This window comes from Oncorhynchus keta, chromosome 14 (assembly GCF_023373465.1).
Source record: "Oncorhynchus keta strain PuntledgeMale-10-30-2019 chromosome 14, Oket_V2, whole genome shotgun sequence".
Classification (NCBI taxonomy): Eukaryota; Metazoa; Chordata; class Actinopteri; order Salmoniformes; family Salmonidae; genus Oncorhynchus; species Oncorhynchus keta.
The window spans coordinates 12,214,367-12,234,330 of record NC_068434.1 but is presented as its reverse complement, the minus strand read 5'-3'; the positions used below and the strand labels follow the sequence as shown (position 1 = coordinate 12,234,330).

The 19,964-nt window shown below is 41.5% G+C and overlaps 2 protein-coding genes across 3 annotated transcripts; one reads left to right on the top strand and one right to left on the bottom strand.

Annotated features, from left to right (window-relative positions):
- The first annotated feature begins 1,063 nt into the window (after positions 1-1,063).
- tspan36 (tetraspanin 36) lies at positions 1,064-16,518 on the top strand. 2 transcript variants are annotated; one of them, XM_052461113.1, is made up of 7 exons: positions 1,064-1,186; positions 13,355-13,546; positions 13,998-14,072; positions 14,194-14,289; positions 14,619-14,768; positions 15,122-15,205; positions 15,448-16,518. In XM_052461113.1, the coding sequence occupies exons 1-7, from the start codon at positions 1,172-1,174 to the stop codon at positions 15,523-15,525; spliced, it is 690 nt and encodes a 229-aa protein (XP_052317073.1). In that variant the 5' UTR covers positions 1,064-1,171; the 3' UTR covers positions 15,526-16,518. The 2 variants fall into 2 exon arrangements, with proteins under 2 accessions (XP_052317073.1, XP_035612345.2); XM_035756452.2 differs by lacking the exon at positions 1,064-1,186 and adding an exon at positions 7,982-8,168.
- LOC118371130 (histone H1-like) lies at positions 5,399-6,306 on the bottom strand. The gene has a single exon (XM_035756453.2). The coding sequence runs from the start codon at positions 6,223-6,225 to the stop codon at positions 5,587-5,589; it is 639 nt and encodes a 212-aa protein (XP_035612346.2). The 5' UTR covers positions 6,226-6,306; the 3' UTR covers positions 5,399-5,586.
- Positions 16,519-19,964: the final 3,446 nt, after the last annotated feature.

Genomic DNA, 19,964 nt, shown 5'->3' with positions numbered 1-19,964 from the left:
AGACTGTCATTGTAAATAAGAGTTTGTTCTCAACTGACTTGCCTTGTTAAATGTAAGGGTTTTTAGCAGTTACAGTATGTGTTATTGCTATATGCATGGGTTATTGAATTATAGTCGAGTCTGATCACCTTCAGTTTGATTTTGGATGCTAAACCAGCTAACTCTTTAATACTGAAATGGATATTAATCTGATCACCAGGATTGACCAAATAAGATGATGTCTACATTTGGAAACCGATGTGTTGGCTAGTACAGTACATACCTTATCAGGACAACTACACCACCCGAAATGGCTGAATCAGGATATGACCCAAATACTGTCCAATAGATGGCAGCAAAACCCTGCAGAGGCTTGCTGTCCATTTTCCTCAGATGTATCGAGTTTGCGATGGACTTGTTTTACATTCTGAATGGAGGTTCTAAACTGTATTCATGCTTATCTTGAATGAATATCTGAGAGACAGTGAATTCCAGTCGGATGTCAAATTGTATGGTTCATACCATGACATCTGGTGGCTGTTCGGGAGGGGGCATCTTTGAATAAGGATCCGTTGGACAGTTGTGTGTATATGCCGCGCAATGCGAGACAAAAATATTGCCTCTCTTCTAACCCCACAAAGTACAATAGTAGACTAGGCTATACAGTGTGAGGCCCACAATGCACTTTGATGAATGCCTACCCATGTGGTAGCCTACCTTTGTTAAACAGGCAGTTGAAATTGGCTTTATAGTCCTGATACCTGGCAAAAACTTAAGACTAAACATTTTGGCTATTCAAGCTCAAATATACTGAACAAAACTATAAATGCAACAATTTCTACGATTTTACTGAGTTATAGTTCTTATAAAAAAAATCTGTTCATTTAAATGAACCCATTAGGCCATAATCTATGGATTTCACAAGACTGGGAATACAGATTGGAATTTTGGTCACAGATACCTTAAAAAAAAGTAGGGGCATGGATCAGAAAAGCAGTCAGTATCTGGTGTGACCATTTGCCTCATGCAACGCTACACATCTCTTTCACATAGAGTCGATCAGGCTGTTGACTGTGGCCTGTAGAATGCTGTCCCCACTCCTCTTCAATGACTGTGAGATGTTGCTGGATATTGGCGGGAACTGGAACACGTGGTCGTACACATCGGACCAGAGCATCCCAAACATGCTCAAATGGTGACATGTCTGGTGAGTATGCAGGCCATGGAAGAACTGGGACATTTTCAGCTTCCAAGAATTGTGTACAGACCATTGCGACATGAGGCTGTGCATTATCGTGTTGAAACAGCAGGTGATGGCGGCATGTTGAAATGGCACGACAAAGGGCCTCAGGATCTCGTCACGGTATAAAATGCAATTGTGTTTGTTGTCCGTAGCTTATGCCTGCCCATACCATAACCCCACCACCACCATAGGGCATTCTGTTCACAATGTTGACATCAGCAAACCACTCGGCCACATGACGCCATACACCTGGTCTGCGGTTGTAAGGCCGGTTGGTCATACTGCCAAATTCTCTAAAACAACATTTGAGGCGGCTTATGGTTGAGAAATTAACATTCAATTTTCTGGCAACAGCTCTGGTGAACATTCCTGCAGTCAGCATGCGAATTGCACGCCCCCTCAAAACATGAGACATCAGTGGCATTGTGTTGTGTGACAAAACAGCACATTTAGAGTGGCCTTTTATTGTCCCCCGCACAAGGTACACCTGCGTAATGATCCAGCTGTTTAGTCATCTTCTTGATATGCCACACCTGCCAGGCGGATTGATTATCTTGGCAAAGGGGAAATGTTCACTAGCAGGGATGTAAACAAATTTGTGCATCAAATTTGAGAGAAATAAGCTTTTTGTGCATATGCAACATTCCTGGAATGTTTTTATTTCAGCTCATGAAACATGTCTCGTTTACATTTTTGTTAAGTGTAAATAAAATAATTAAAAATACTTGAACAGAGAGCATGACTTAGCCTCAGAGGATCATTAGCTTCTTTAAAATATTGCTGTGGATTGTTTCAAATCACAAGCGAGTCGGGCTATGCCTATTGGGGAAGTCCGCAATTTGAGCAGCACACGTGGCAATAGGCCTAGCTTATTGTTGAGTTGCTTTTCAGTGAAAATGATCTAAAATATGTGTAAAGATAAAGTGTCTCGAGTATAATTTGGAAAGTTGAAACAAGAAAAGGGGAGGGATGGGTGGCGAAGAAATAGGAACATCACTCTGCAGAATCCACTCAGCTTTCCGGAAAGCACTCCGCTCTCCAGAATACCTTCAGCTGACTCCTGACAATTATTGATAATGAATTGTTGCATGGTGTGAATTGTTTGCTCTTTGATTTTTTTTTAATCAATTCTCCATTACATACGTAACCAGTAGTACATGTGCCATTATTCGGTTACATTAATTTATGTTAATGCAGGTATTAATTAGTCATTAACCGTTCTCTTTGTCGACGTGGAAACGTTGTCTGATTTCTGACCACCACTAATAATAAGCTGAGCTTCTAAGTCATTTTTGAAAACCATTCGACAATGATTTTGAGAAATATGGTCGGGGAAATGATTAGCGTCCCCCAAAGTGAAACTAACGTGCTGCCTATGTCAGCTACCGAAGTTAATCAGACATTGCCTTATCTTGGAAAGTGCAGTTCATATTTTTCCTCGTGATCAGATCAGAAATTGACCAATAAGCCTACACATTTGAAATCGCTAATTATCATGACAATTTAGCCCACTGAGGGAAACTCCCAGACAACAGTCATTAGTAGCCTAATTTTATTCCATAGGATACTGTCCCTTTGACCTGTCCTGTTTTTAGGATATGGTGTGTTTGTGAACATGTTCATTCATATTCACATATGGGTTTGGCGGATGCCAGGAGAACGCTACCTGCCCCAATGCATAGTGCCAACAGTAAAGTTTGGTGGATGAGGAATAATGGTCTGGAGATGTTTTTCATGATTCAGGCTAGGCTCCTTAGTTCCACTGAGGGGAAAACTTAATGCTACAGTATACAATGACATTCTAGACAATTCTGCACTTCCAACTTTGTGGCACAGTTTGAGGAAGGCCCTTTCCTGTTTCTACATGACAATACCCCGTACACAAAAGAAGGCCTATATAGAAATGGTTTGTCGAGATCGGTGTGGAAGAACTTGACTGGCCTGCATAGAGCCCTGACCTCAACCTCATCGAACACCTTTGGGATGAATTGGAATTCTGTTCTACTACCCAGGCTTAAACGCCCAACATCAGTGCTCAACCTCACTAACGCTCTTGTGGCTGAATGGAAGCAAGTCCCAGCAGCAATGTTCCAACATCTTGTGCCAGAAGAGTGGAGGATGTTATAGCAGCAAAGGGGGGACCAACTCCATAAGAATAATGCCCATGATTTTTGAATGAGACGTTAGATGAGCATGTGACAACATACTTTTGGTAATATAGTTTATTTTTTATGTATTTTTTTTTTTTACCAGTAATGACCAATACCAGTGCCAACCTTGAGCAGATCATGTAAGCTAATTTCGTATGCTTGTTGTTGTTGTCACATGGATGCACAACATTGCATCCCCTCTTCAGGATGGTGTCACTGATTTGAAGCTCCTGATCCCCTAAGAACATTCTCTGTAGAGTTAAGAATCTCCTGTCAAGCCAGGCCTTTATCTTTCTCCCCGTTACAGCCAGTGGGAGGATCTTGTCATTGCTTTTGCTTTTTGGGGGAGAGGGTTCTAGGCTGACTCAACGCTACGAAAAATGCGCCATTTGGGTGTGCCAAATGCATTTCTGTAGCCTACAACTTGCCAGAAAACGTTAATGTCACGCCCAGGGTTTGTTCATTGATATTGTTATCTGGTTGCATAAAGGTTCCACCCAAATGAAAATCCCGCCGAAGCGCTTTCATAACTTCAGCAGATTGCACGCTGAGTCGCCCGTCACCAATCGACGGTTGTCCCCCAAAGCCAATTGGCAACTCCTGTGTCTTCATAACCATTCGTTTATTTAAACTATCAAAATATAAAACCCAGATAACTAAATTAGCCGATTCTCAAATCACAATTAAATATTTCTGTAGCGCTTTCAGTCAATTTGCGGAATTATATGCCAATACTTTTCATGTATTTACTCGGTGGTGAGGTGAGAGAAACGATGAGGTAAGGACAATGATCAACGGCTTTGTCAGGGCCATGATGTTAACATATTTTATAGAATATGAGAGGATAATGATTTCGTTCCTCTCAATGATCTTATGTCAACTCCGCTGGCCATCAATAAAAGGTAAAACATTGTGAAGAGGTAGGCTATATTGATGACACGTTTTCACACACATTAACCCAGAGAACCTGTTTTTGCTATTAGATAACAGCACCAACGGATGTTTCGCGTCACACCCTATTCCACTCAATGTTGTCAGACATGATTAGGTTAAACATTGCAATCATCTACTCAATATCAGTGCTGCTAAATGATTGGCTGCTGGCATGCTCCACGTGTACATTTGTTTACACAATATTCTCTGCCCAAGAGGTGGTCTTTAGGCTTGTTGCGCGTAACATTAGCATAGCCTATGCTTAACACCCATCTTGGACGTGCGTAATGGTGTGCGTAAAGCTACACATTGCATCTTCTCCAAGCGCTCCAAGGGAACGTAAATAAAATGACCCGCAACTCATTTGAATACATTGAACTGGTTTCAATGCAGCACTCAAGTCATTTCAGTCACAACCTTTACAAATGTTTCTGACGTTTGAATAGGCCATTCCGGCATCGCGCGCAAAATAGGATTTAACGTTATGCCAATATATGAAAGGCGCCAAAATATTTGGGGTTCATTTGGACTATTTAAGTATTCCAATACGGTATAAAACATTGCTTTCTTTGTATGTTGTTACAAAACCTAAAGTAATTTCAGTGTTTTCAGTAGCCTAGTTTTTTAATAGGCCTACTGCAAATGCCTACAGCCTAATTAATGATAATATCATATATGTCTACGATGCCTAGTTAATTATTGGTACTTATGATTGATAATGTGTTATTTTAGTTACAATAATACAACTATGATTGAATGGTAACACCCGCCTAACTCTTCACTCACTTCACACGTTGCAGCTCGTGCGTAAATATGAACTAGGCCTAATAGTACTTGAACTGTTTTATCAGGTAGGGCGAGTTTTCCGTGCAATTAAAAACTTTTAAACACAGTTTACATATTTTCGTATTAATTATCTGACTGACATAGTTGAACAACTGTTGTAGCCTATTTTGGTTTAGATGGTACTATTCAATTTCGCAATTAAGTAATGCAATGGAATCCAGGCTCCCAAACTGTAATCATTCATTTACTATTCAAAGTAGGCCAATATAGGTTAAATTAAATGATTCCACAATAAAACATTCAACAATTTAAATTAAATAATTTAATTGTTTTTTCAAAAAATATTTATTGTTTTTTAAACAATAATATCCATGAGCCTCTTCTATCTCCACATTCATTAAAAGCGCAAGATAGGTAACAGTGTCAGCACTGTAAAACAAAAACAAAAAATCCACTTTCAGGACAAAATAAATTGCTAAGCAAACTTATTAAAGTTCATGAGTTGGATTCTTCGGATGTACAAATGCGCTTGAGGCCTCTTAAACTGTGCAGGGAGAATAAATTCCACGGTCTTCCACGAGTAACTGATCGAGTAGGCCTATTTCTTAGAGTAGCTTTAGCCCGGGTGGATTTGGCGAGTCTGCGCTTGGTCTTCCTGGGGCTCTTGGGCTTTTTTGCTGCTGCAGGTCTTTTGGCCTTCTTGGGACTCTTCCTCTTGGTTTTCTTTGGGGACTTCTTGGCGCCCGCTGCCTTCTTGGGTGACGCTCTCCTGACCTTCTTGGCCCCCACCTTCTTGACTTTATTCTTGATAGGTTTTTTCTTTTTAGCCACAGCTTTGTTTTTGTTAATTTTGAAAGAGCCGGATGCCCCAGTGCCCTTAGGCTGCAGAAGATATCCTTTGGCCACCAAACGCCGGACAGCCAGTTTGAGCCGGGCGTTGTTCTTCACAACATCATAGCCGCTAGCTGACAGAGACTTTTTGAGAGCCGCAAGAGACACGCCACTTCGGTCACTGGATGCTGACATAACCTTCAGGATGCGGTCAGATACGGTGGGTCCAGTCTTCTTGGGCTTGGATCTCTTTTTAGGAGTCGTGGCTGGTGTCGCCAGGGGAATTGCAATCACCCCAGACATGTTCCCTGTTATGGAGATGTAATTGGCTGAAGATGCTTGAGAGATGAATGTCTTGGAATGAGTGGAGTGATGGGTGGTGACATGCCCATTTATGAATATGTGATGAGAACCGTGTAGATTCAATCATTGTCCCTAGGCGCCTTTTCACCTGACTTGTGTTTTCTTCCTCATGCGAAATGTGTATATTTTATTCGTAAAATCCACTAGATCTGTATAATCATCATATCATAAGAATCAGCACAAACTGTACTTTTTATTTCTACCCTAGTACCACCATTATTCAAAAGCCTTGCCAGGTAAATTCTTAAATTGTTCATGGGCAGTAATTGAACACCATTTCAACGTTGACCTTTTCAACATTTTGACTAAGTTATGTAATACAAACGTTTGCGTATGTGCTTCAGTAATTCCATACTCTTAAACAGACATATTCCTAGTACATTTTCAACGACAAAAAATACTCGATTGATACTGCACTGAATAATTAATAACATTTTTAGATGACCATAAAAGCACACCGAATGTCTAACCTGAGACGAGAAGCTTCATCTAAATATACATTTTTCGAAAATAATAAACATGATATGTCTATGTGAGTTTTTGACGAGTGAAAATATTTTTGTTATTGTTTGTGCATTAAAGTATAATTTTACTGATATGTTATTTTTGTACTCTTTTGGGCCTACTATAGCAGGTAGTAGGACTAATTCTGGAAGGCTTATTTGCGCTCAATGGAACCACGCCAAATAATGAGTTAACAGTATTGCATGGGTGGTGATAGAGAAAAACATTACAGTTTCACATTCAGCTGGTCACATGCAGGCTTTTCCTTTGAAATCGCGGGTCTTTTTTGCGCTGTTTTAAACTCAACTAAACACTGGAAATACAACCATTTAAAACCCCAAGTATAGGCCTGTATTATTTTCAGTTCAATAGTTGTTTATGTTGCTTAATGTTCGTTTCACAATATAGCTTAGGCGTATTATTATTGGTGTGAAAGTTTCATGTAATTTAATAATGTAGCTTAATGTTTATTTAAATATATATATATATATATATTTGGTCCTTTGCCCTAGACTGTAGGGCATCGAATTACAACTGGACAGATTTAGAATCAATAATGGTCTTGCTCTTGATTCTTAGGATACACAGAATATCATTTGATCCAGTAGGCCTGATACATTCGGCCTATTTATGATCTTGAGTGTCACTGACTCCTACCTAAATTGACTCTGATCGAAATATTGAGCTATAAACCGATAGTGTTCATGGGAAGGATGCATGCATATCGGCGTTTTATGAAGCAAGCGATATAACCCTTTTTTATAAGAGTGTACACCCAGTCATATACATGCGTAATGTTGTGTGGAGACGCCAAAGGACCACTAAAGAAAATGATTGGACATGCATGATTTACGCGCATATTGATGGCCTGTTTAGATTGCACAAAATAGGGAAGGTTAACTAGGCCAATGATTCTTTTTAAAATCATTATAATAATATAACAGAATGTAATTTATCCAGGCACATAGGGTTTATGACTAATGGAAAAAAAAAAATGTTTCAAACACCGCACAGATCTCAACACGTGAGTGCTTCCTCACTCTGTTGTGACGCAGGTCCGACAGCTCAGACTGGGGACGGATCGGCTGGATAAACGGGTGATTGTTCCTCTCTAGACCCTATGGAGCAATACAATCGCAAAGGGTAGGCATTTAGACCCCCCAAACCGCCAGGCCATGCGCTTCACAAGCATGTGATGTGTCAGCAAGCCAGTCATGCAGCTCAAAGCAAAGCCGTCATGAACTCCATTATAATCAGAACAGAGAGCGACACGATCCTATTTGATCATCAACTGAAAGGCTCCCTACCACCATATCAACATGGATTGCGGGATTATTACATCCAAAACAGTCCTTTTGCTGCTGAATGTAATATTTTGGGTAAGTGCTTGGTCTGTGTTTATCCTTTTACTTCTTTCCACTGCTCTAACTGGGGATGTATTCATGACGTCTTGCATTGGAAACCGTTTACTGTTTAAGAACAACACGTTCTCAACCAATCACCACCCACACCATATTTGTAGTTTAATCCAGGGACAGACTTGCACAGGGCGATTTTGGAAAGGTGCCTGTCTAAATATTTTTTTTAATGCAGAATGAAGAATGACCATTATTTAGTGGTGTGGAGATTTGAGGGGAAAAAATGGGCCAATGTGGGGGCCTAAGGAAATAAAATGGGTCTGTACTTTAGAAATGACCTGGTCCCAGTCTATCCCCTGATTAAACCATTATGCACTAATTATTTTTTTGAGTGAACACTTCTACATGCCAGGTTTTCCCCACTACATGATGAGTCAGAAAGATAATGTCACTAAAAACAGGGGGAGTTCTCAGGGGACTTCCTTTGAGACCATTCAATTCTGACTTCATATAGAAGCCTTAACAAGTTCCCCAGACCATGTTGAGCAACTCATACTGTATGCTTCTCCATCATGACAGCAGCCCTTTTCTCTCTGTCTGTCTGTCTGTCTTCTGGTAGATGTTAGGCTGCAGCAGTGCATAGCTTCCTAGGTGGTGAACGTTGAACTAATTCAATAAGCAGTAAGAATCCTGCGTGTATTCACCAGGGGAAATTCACACGGGTCTGCTTGTGTATCAGGGTCAGCTTGTGTATCGGGGTCTGCTTGTGTATCAGGGTCAGCTTGTGTATCGGGGTCTGCTTGTGTATCAGGGTCAGCTTGTGTATCAGGGTCAGCTTGTGTATCAGGGTCTGCTTGTGTATCAGTGGTCAAAAGCCACACATACTTTGTAGTTCCCCTCAAACTATCTCTCGCTCAAATCTGTCTCTGTCTCTGTCTCTCTGTCTCTCTGTCTCTCTCTCTCTCTCTCTCTCTCTCTCTCTCTCTCTCTCTCTCTCTCTCTCTCTCTCTCTCTCTCTCTCTCTCCTCTCTGTCTCTCTGTCTCTCCCTCTGTCTCTCTGTCTCTCTCTCTCTCTCTCTCTCTCTCTCTCTCTCTCTCTCTCTCTCTCTCTCTCTGTCTCTCTGTCTCTCTCTCTCTGTCTCTCTGTCTCTCTCTCTCTCTCTCTCTCTCTCTCTCTCTCTCTCTCTCTCTCTCTGTCTCTCTCTCTCTCTCTCTCTCTCTCTCTCTCTCTCTCTCTCTCTCTCTCTCTCTCTCTCTCTCTGTCTCTCTGTCTCTCTCTCTCTGTCTCTCTGTCTCTATCTCTCTCTCTCTCTCTCTCTCTCTCTCTCTGTCTCTCTCTGTCTCTCTCTGTCTCTCTGTCTCTATCTCTCTGTCTCTCTGTCTCTCTCTCTCTCTCTCTCTCTCTATCTCTCTGTCTCTGTCTCTGTCTCTGTCTCTGTCTCTCTCTCTCTCTCTCTCTCTCTCTCTCTGTCTCTCTGTCTCTGTCTCTGTCTCTGTCTCTGTCTCTGTCTCTGTCTCTGTCTTTCTCTTCCTCTTTCTCTCTCTCTCTCTCTCTCTCTCTCTCTCTCTCTCTCTCTCTCTCTCTCTCTCTCTCTCTCTCTCTCTCTCTCTCTCTCTCTCTCTCTCTCTCTCTCTCTCTCTCTCTCTCTCTCTCTCTCTCTGTCTCTGTCTCTGTCTCTGTCTCTGTCTCTGTCTCTGTCTCTCTCTCTCTCTGTCTCTGTCTGTCTCTCTGTCTCTATCTCTCTATCTCTCTGTCTCTCTCTGTCTCTGTCTCTGTCTCTGTCTCTGTCTCTGTCTCTGTCTCTGTCTCTGTCTCTGTCTCTCTCTCTCTCTGTCTCTCTCTGTCTCTCTCTCTCTCTGTCTCTCTCTCTCTCTCTCTCTCTCTCTCTCTCTCTCTCTCTCTCTCTCTCTCTCTCTCTCTCTCTCTCTCTCTCTCTCTCTCTCTCTCTCTCTCTCTCTCTCTCTCTCTCTCTCTCTGTCTCTCTGTCTCTATCTCTCTCTCTCTGTCTCTGTCTCTATCTCTCTGTCTCTCTATCTCTCTGTCTCTGTCTCTGTCTCTGTCTCTGTCTCTGTCTCTCTCTCTCTCTCTCTCTCTCTCTGTCTCTCTGTCTCTGTCGCTGAATCTCTGTCTCTCGCTCTCTCTGTCTCTCTCTCTCTCTGTCTCTCTGTCTCTGTCTCTGTCTCTGTCTCTGTCTCTGTCTTTCTCTTCCTCTCTCTCTCTCTCTCTCTCTCTGTCTCTCTGTCTCTATCTCTCTCTCTCTCTCTCTCTCTCTCTCTCTCTCTCTCTCTCTCTCTCTCTCTCTCTCTCTCTCTCTCTCTCTCTCTCTCTCTCTCTCTCTCTCTCTCTCTCTCTCTCTCTCTCTCTCTCTCTCTCTCTCTCTCTCTCTCTCTCTCTCTCTCTCTCTCTCAAAAATGTAGACACACGATACAAAGGACAAGGATCAGCGAGGAACTCGCCATTGTTCACACATACATTGCATTAGCTAGTAAACAACCACATGTTGAATTCCAAATGTTAGTCTTAAAAAGCACAATTACAATTTAATATTGACAATAGCATCCCATTTATGAGTTGGCACTAAATGTACACCATTTTTCAAGAACAGAGTGTGTCATAACCTTTCTGCAGACGACAGAACAAGCGTGCCTTAGCTACCTTTCTTAATGCATAAAAATGATTTGAGCACAAGCATGCAGGGCAAAACGTAAGTATGCCCCTATTCCCCATAACGCAGGGATGCAAAATAAAACCTGGAACATCCTATATAAAGATATGAACCTGGTGAAATTCAAAGTATTTGAACAACTATTACACCTGAATGGAAATCAAATATGTAGCCCTAAAGCTGAGTCTTTGGGGAGATGAGGAGGGAGATAAATGCCCTGGTTTGCTGTGGGCCATTAGCTTGTCATTGAACAAGTCTTGCACTGTCACGTAGTGTTAGACTAGTTCTACTTTTTCTTTAGAACGCATTGTGATCTGAGTCTGGAGGGAAACAGCCTACCCTAAACGTGATATTTTGTGCTTACATAATGAGGTTTTCACAAATACACAATGCACTTTAAGGCAGCAAAACTGTGAACATGTCTTTCACTCGTTCAATACAGGAGGTAATGTGGTCGATTGACAACAACATAATAACCATCGAAAAATGTAAAACTACAGTCCATTTCCTTCTCCTTTTTCCGCTTTAGTAATCACCACAACACGTTTATTTTTTGCACTCTCATATCTGAGGCACAAGATCCAAGTTCCAGGAAGGATTATGGGGTGGTGAGTGTGTGTGTGTGTGTGTGTGTGTGTGTGTGTGTATGTATTCCACTCGGGTGGTGGTGGGTCTTGTGACTGAGGCCTGATTGTGAGAGAACGTGGTCATGTGCTCTGGAGCCTTGATTCTAAAGGACTATTAGGCAATGAGCAGCACACCATCTGATCCATGCATATGATTAGCACACATGTGTTTGTATCATCATGACATAAAAGCATGACCAACTTTAAAGGGATGGTTCACCAAAATTACAAATGTGTTTCCTTATGCTAATATCGTGGGCAACCACTTGCATTGGTTTTGTTCAATAAATACTAAAACGTTTGCATTTGGAACAGTGGCCAGGTTAAACAAAACCAAAGCATTGCTGTCTTGTCCATAGACTGCTTACAGAAGTTAGATTACTTCTATTTAACTGGGGAATTGATTGTATGAGCTGCAATTCACAGGACAATGTTGTAATTGTATGAGTTTGCCTAACCCTAGATGCATCCATATTCTCTACCCTTCGCCTGTAGTGTTCACTTTCACACATTCTCATATGGGTTTAACAATGGTGTAAACTCCAGACAATGTTTACACCAATCATATGCTTTTAAATCCATGACAGGGAGTATGCACGTGGACACTTCAGGAGAAGGGTGGAGAATAAGCAACACAGCCTTGATTAGTGGTGGAGAATAGGCAACACAGCCTTGATTAGGGGTGGAGAATAGGCAACACAGCCTTGATTAGGGGTGGAGAATAGGTAACACAGCCTTGATTAGGGGTGGAGAATAGGTAACACAGCCTTGATTAGAGGTGGAGAATAGGTAACACAGCCTTGATTAGAGGTGGAGAATAGGTAACACAGCCTTGATTAGAGGTGGAGAATAGGTAACACAGCCTTGATTAGAGGTGGAGAATAGGTAACACAGCCTTGATTAGGGGTGGAGAATAGGTAACACAGCCTTGATTAGGGCCTTGATTAGGAGAATAGGTAACACAGCCTTGATTAGAATAGGTAGGTGGAGAATAGGTAACACAGCCTTGATTAGAGGTGGAGAATAGGTAACACAGCCTTGATTAGAGGTGGAGAATAGGTAACACAGCCTTGATTAGAGGTGGAGAATAGGTAACACAGCCTTGATTAGGGGTGGAGAATAGGTAACACAGCCTTGATTAGGGGTGGAGAATAGGTAACACAGCCTTGATTAGGGGTGGAGAATAGGTAACACAGCCTTGATTAGTGGTGGAGAATAGGTAACACAGCCTTGATTAGTGGTGGAGAATAGGTAACACAGCCTTGATTAGGGGTGGAGAATAGGTAACACAGCCTTGATTCGTGGTGGAGAATTCGTTGATTCGTGGTGGAGTGGAGAATAGGTAACACAGCCTTGATTAGTGGTGGAGAATAGGTAACACAGCCTTGATTAGGGGTGGAGAATAGGTAACACAGCCTTGATTAGTGGTGGAGAATAGGTAACACAGCCTTGATTAGTGGTGGAGAATAGGTAACACAGCCTTGATTAGGGGTGGAGAATAGGTAACACAGCCTTGATTAGTGGTGGAGAATAGGTAACACAGCCTTGATTAGAGGTGGAGAATAGGTAACACAGCCTTGATTAGGGGTGGAGAATAGGTAACACAGCCTTGATTAGGGGTGGAGAATAGGCAACACAGCCTTGATTAGTGGTGGAGAATAGGCAACACAGCCTTGATTAGGGGTGGAGAATAGGTAACACAGCCTTGATTAGGGGTGGAGAATAGGTAACACAGCCTTGATTAGAGGTGGAGAATAGGCAACACAGCCTTGATTAGTGGTGGAGAATAGGCAACACAGCCTTGATTAGTGGTGGAGAATAGGTAACACAGCCTTGATTAGTGGTGGAGAATAGGCAACACAGCCTTGATCAGCCGTATAAAGTGCTCATGTTGTAGTTTTGTTCGTTTCTCTAGGCTGCGGGTGGCGCTCTTGCCTACGTAGGCTCTTACGTGATCAAGAGCTACAACAACTTTGACAACTTCCTGGAGGATAAGTACACACTCATCCCTGCAGCCATCATCATCACTGTGGGAGTGGTGATGTTCATCATCGGGACTGTGGGCTGCTGCGCCACCCTGAGAGAGTCCAAAGTGGGCCTGAGCTTTGTGAGTATGAGCCACCGACGCAACAAGTGGTTTCCCCTAGGTATAGATCTAGGATCAGAATCACGTCCACAAATCTGAACGTTAACAATTAGTGGGGAAATTTCCAAACTGAACCAAGATCAGCGTCTAGGGGAAATTTCACCCGACACCTGCTTCAGACATTGTGGTGTTGGTTCCTGGTGGGTGATGGTGAAAGGAGCCATCCGTCCATCCAGATCTTCCATAAATACACTTTGTGTCCCAAATGGCACCCTATTCCCCTATATAGTGCACTACTTTTGACCAGGGTTCATAGGTCTCTGATCAAAAGTAGTGTAATCATTACATATGGTAGGGTGCCATTTGGGACACACAGTAGGCACTGAGGATCTCTGTGTTTGATAAGTTCTGCTGCACCACTTGTTCACGGCCTCCTTGCTGATAGCCGTCTGGTCTGCCCATCTCTTTCCAGTTCCTGATGATCCTCCTGGCCATGTTTGCAGCAGAGGTCGCTGCCCTAGTGTTTGCCTTCATTTACCAAGGCAGGGTGAGTGAACGTTACGTTTGGAAACATTTTCACCACATGCATATCATGTATTATATGCTACAATCATATAATATTATTTAATGCTTGCAGGTACAATACTTAAATAGATATATCTTTACAGATAAAAGGTGATTTAGAGCGGTCAATGAGCGATGTGTTCCAGAAGTATGATGGGGAGAACTCTGAATCCCGGGCTGTGGATTATCTGCAGTCTCAGGTCAGTGCCACTTCCTTTATTGACAAGTTTGAATTCCCCTGATAACCAGTATGATACCAAGCAGGTCCTTGCTAGGTTTGAAAACCGAGAGACTCACTGTGCGATTAATTCCTGTGTATACAGGCACATCTTGTGGACAAATTTCCCACTCTCCCATTGATGGTCTTTGTCGTAGGCGTAAGAGGAAGTTATCACTTGTTGAGTCTCTCTGTTTCAAACGTATCTGGTGCTAACACGCACTGGCACACACAGAGATGTGATGATACAGGAAATTAGGCTTTTGTCAGCTAGGAGCTGTGAACAAGGGTTCTTCCTCTCTCTGTATTCAGTTGCAGTGCTGTGGAGTGCAGACCTACATGAACTGGACCACCATGCCCTGGTTCAGCAGCAGTAACAACACTGTGCCCATCTCCTGTTGTAAACAGAACAACACCGAGTGCACAGGCAAATTGGACCAGCCAGACCTGCTCAATACTCAGGTAAAAAGATTTAGATGCACTATTGTAAAGTGGCTGTTCCACTGGATGTCATAAGGTGAATGCACCAATTTGTAAGTCGCTCTGGATAAGAGCGTCTGCTAAATGACTTAAATGTAAATGTAAATGTATAGACCAATTCAGTTCATTTCTAACTTCTAGTTTCTAAATTTGATACAATGATTTAAAATGTAATGACATTACTCTCTAACCAGTGTGTGTGTGTGTGTGTGTGTGTGTGTGTGTGTGTGTGTGTGTGTGTGTGTGTGTGTGTGTGTGTGTGTGTGTGTGTGTGTGTGTGTGTGTGTGTGTGTGTGTGTGTGTGTGTGTGTGTGTGTGTGTGTGTGTCGCTCCAGGGTTGTGAGGTTAAGCTCGAGCAGCTCCTTCAGGATGTGATGGGCTATGCCATGCTGGTCATCCTTGGCTTTGCCATCATCAAGGTACTGTACCTGACTGTCCTCTGACTTTTAACATTTGATTTAACATATTCATTTCCATTATTAGACTTTGCGCCGGTGTTTGGCCTAAAGATGAAGGCTTTCGTGTTTCCACCTCTGAGGCCGGGCCCAAAAAAAGCTTTAAAAAAAGACTAAAAGTGTTAGCCCGTGGACCTACCCTGAAAGGTACCAGCCAATTTACTCTGTACTGAATTTCATTGGATATCTTTGTCCTTTTCTTTCAGTTTTTCGGGATGCTCAGTGTGTGTGTGATCACCTGTAAAAGTGGCAGGCGAACTGGCTACCAGACCCTATATGTCTGATATGACCTGCCGTCATGAAGGATACTTTAGAGGCTTGTCTTGCAGCAGCTCCTGACCCTTGACCCCTTGACACCTCTCCCCGCTCCTCTCCAGCAGTGTGAGGTCATAAAGCCAAAGGACTTGTGTTTCCCACACTAATATTTTAGCATCCTTTCAGGAACATTGTCTTAATGTTTTCCTTCAGCATTCCCGGGCAGTTGTCAGGCCCACCAAACTTTAGGCAAACCACTGCCAACATTGGAAGCAATGGCAAATTACCACTCAAACTTTTAAAGAAAGGAAGTTGGCTTAACGGTGTTGTAATTTGCTGCTGTACATACTGAAAAAGAAGAAAGGATATGCACAGTGACATATCAGTACATGGAATAGGTTCCATTTAAAGGGGAAATCTGGTGTGACCTGGGATTCAACAACAACAAAGAGGTCACCCCTGACAGTTTTTTGATAAACAGCTGAGGGATGGGGCTGGGGAAATAGTCTGACCATCAACGATATCAAATTGATAGTTTTAACCATGTTTTGAAGCTATACAGTGATTGTTAACAATTACTTTGTTTGTAAACAATGGGGTAAAACATGCTTATATTTTGGGTTCTGATAGGATAAGACTAAGCTATATCAATGGCTATATATCATTCATTTAATAGTCCAAAAATGCATCTTTCAATCCCATATTTCCCCTTTAAGCATTGAAATGTTGTGTTGATTCTGTCAAGTTGTTTTTCAGGTTCCAACGCATCAGGTAGTAGGCGTTATGTCTAAGATATACAGTCTTACATTGGAAAATAACTGTCAACATTCTTTTGGAAATGGAATGCTTATTGTACTTGAAAGAGATATTGATTTCAATGTCCATGAACACCACTAATTTCTGCACCATTGTAGAGTATTGTGCAATTCAATGTAATCATATCCGGTTGAGTAGATGGCATACAGTTGGCCTTGCTTGTGTATATTTGATTTATAATGTATTAAAAGCTAACTACAAAGACATTTACATTTTATGTGTTTACTGATTTGCCATAAAACACATTTCTACCTTTTGATTTAAAAAATAACATCTATTTTCTGTCAATTATATACACAAATACTTGTTCATGACCTTTCCCAGAAAACTAGTGGGGCAAAATGTAAATTCTGAAAAGTTTGTAGCCGTTGAGTGTAGCGGTTTTCTCTCTTGGTTAGTTGATAAAGACGTGTCTATATGCACAAGATAGACAAGAATTCCCAATGCACTTCTACGTCCAGTATAAACACAGATAGTGCAGCAGGCATCGTTCTCTATTGATTTTCATCTTTATTTAACCAGGAAAGTACCTTGAGGTTAGAGAAGTCTTGGCATGTACATTTGCAGGGAAAATGCACCGTTTTTCAAAATCAAATTAATAATTTTCAGCACCACCGCAATGTCAACACATGTGACAACAGCAGGTTTCTGTTTTGTAGTCAACAAGATAGAGGAAGATATGTGATTCCAATGGGATCATAGGGAGACACTGATGACATCATCTAGTGGGCTTCATGTGATTTTAAACAATTATGAGCAAAGTAAGTCAGTCACAAAACACTCCATTTAGAGCCAACCATAAATGTGTTCTGATGAACTGTACCTTTTAATTGGGAATGAAACAAGTGTCACTCCCAATATTAGAATATCACGTAACAGAAGCCCAAGCAGAACTGATCAGAGTTCTGTTTGATAGAGTATTTATCAAACAGTCATGAATGCCATCTACAGTCACAGCTATAGGGCACTTCTGTTACATCATATTTAACACAGTTAGCCTGTCTAAATGTGGGTACCCCAATTATTATTTACTGTATTGGTTTTTTAATGCGTAAAATGCTCATTATTTAGCTAATTATGGGGGCCTTGACGAAATGAGAAATTCCAGGGTTGATTTCTGGTCCCAGTTCATCCCTGTCTACAAGAAAGGAAAGAGTCTGTGAGCCATACAGTTGTAGTAACAGAATCAACCAGCAGAGTACACCAAGGTTTCAGTGATAAACTAGGGAGGTGACAATCTGAAGAAGATACATTAAATTCAACACACATGCTCTCAGCTCCAGTTCACATTGACATTTAAACACAGCTGTGCTCCTATTCCAGAGAGAGATGTTATCCTGCTTTAAAATGCAGACAACAAAATGACATGTCATCTTTCTCTCTTTTTTTCCCTTGTTTAGTTTTTTTGTTTTTTTTGGTTGCATGTCGCTCAGTTTGCGTCATCAACATGAGTGTTGTTAACCTACCTGATCCAAGAGGCTTTTAAGAAGCTCCGTCTGCAATTCAGATATGATGACTATTTAGTAAGTCACATTAAGTCTTCCATACAAGTTACATTGTATCCTGCTCTGAACCAGAATTACATTGTATCCTACATTGAATTAGCCAACAGGGCATGGAGTTATTAAGCATCTCAGAGTAGGTGTGCTGATCTAGGATCAGGTTCCCCCTGTCCATGTCATATTATTCACTGTGATCTAAAAGACTAAACTGATCCTAGATCAGCACTCCTATTATGAGACACTTTATGAACACGGGCCCTGATCGTTATCTGTAATGCTGCTCACCTCTACAAAACTGATCTTAGATCAGCACGTCCCTTTTCCAGAACAGTTCACACAAAGAGCTGAGTCAGGTGTTGCAGTGGGGAAATTTCAGACCTGCTCCTAATTTATTAATTTCCCACCACTTCTGCACAGAGTGTTCTGGCCAGTAACCTGACACACAGGATGTTGATGCTGGTGCTGTGGGAGAGCGGCCAAACATACTGTAACGACTCTCGTTTGTAGCATGAAGAGTGGACCAAGGCGCAGAGTTGTAGGCGTACATCGTCTTTTTATTGATGACACCAAAACGAAAATAACAAAGACAAAAAACCAAACACGAACAGTTCTGTCAGGCACAGACACTCAAAAGAAAACCTGATCCCACAAAACCCAAAAGGAAAATGACAACTTATATGTGATCCCCAATCAGAGACAACGATAGACAGCTGCCTCTGATTGGGAACCACACACACACGGCCAAAAACAAAGAAATAGAGAACATAGACTTTCCCACCCGAGTCACACCCTGACCTAACCAAACACAGAGAATAATAAGGATCTCTAAGGTCAGGGCGGGACACACACTCTCAAAGGGGCCAAACATACTGCCTCTCAAAGGGGCCAAACATACTGCCTCTCAAACATACTGCCCAACCCCCTACCCTAACTGCTTTTGTTTGGTCAAAGGTGTAAATGATGTCTGCAGATTGTTATGTCTACAGCCTTATTTGATCATAATGAAAATAATCAATTTTTCGTCTCAAAACTCAGACATTTTTAGTTTGAATCCTCAGCTGACATTTTATTATTATAACTTCGTGTCATAACTCTGCTATATAGGTCCAAGGATGGAATGACCTTTTGGTTATACGGAAGATACCGCTTCAACTTACTGATCTTGTACTTCTTCTTCCTCCTTCCACCTCTACCTCTTTCTTTTCGTGATACTGACATTTAAAAAAATATATATCACTAAAAACTCTCTCACAGAAATGGTGGTGTGTGAGGCCATTTTGGTGAGCTGAATCTCATCTTCCTTTCAACGAGGACATTTCATTTAGAGTAGGTTGTCAAGTACTTCCTCTGGAAATAGTCACAAGTCACTCTAGCTTTCTGATGTCATCTAGTGAGAGAGAGATGTATTTGATGTAGACTGGCTTAGCCAGTCGTAGAGGGCACACTAAGGGAAGAGCCCCAGACGTGTTTATAGAGAAAAGATTTCATCCTTCATCATTAAGAGTCTAAGTAATATAATAAAAAAATCCCCATCAAAATCAGTCAGTTTAAGCTAGAGATATCTGTTTTTTGCATGGGCTGCGTCTCAGTCCACCACATCCGCCTATGTCAGCCTTCCGCATCTCAGTTCGTCTAAAGGTAACCAATACAAATGAATGGAAGTATGGAGGTAGTTGAGTGCCAACAGAAATTTGGGGTTAAATATGTGTTAAAAATATATATATATATTTCCTGAGCTTTCATATATCTCCTAGATATGACAGACACTTCAAAACCTTATTCCTTAGGATACATTTCTTTTGCCATTTATAAATGTATTATTCAATGCGTTTCTATGGGTTATAGTAGTAAAGACCAAATTCAATATTTGATCAAATCATTTTTAAATATTATAATTTTTATACCTAAAGTTGTCCTAAACTTCATAATCAAATAGCTAAATAATCTACATGTAAGCTTAGATAAGACTGTCACTCATTAAAAACATATGCCTCTGCTTAATACGTTTTCTCTGTACATATGAGTGTTTTTATCTCATTATGTGTAATGTGTAAAATTATACTGGATGAAATGTTGAGGACCATCAATCACAGACCGTGAGCGGGCCCAACCCCCACTCTTACACTAGCCCGAGCCAACGGCATGTACCA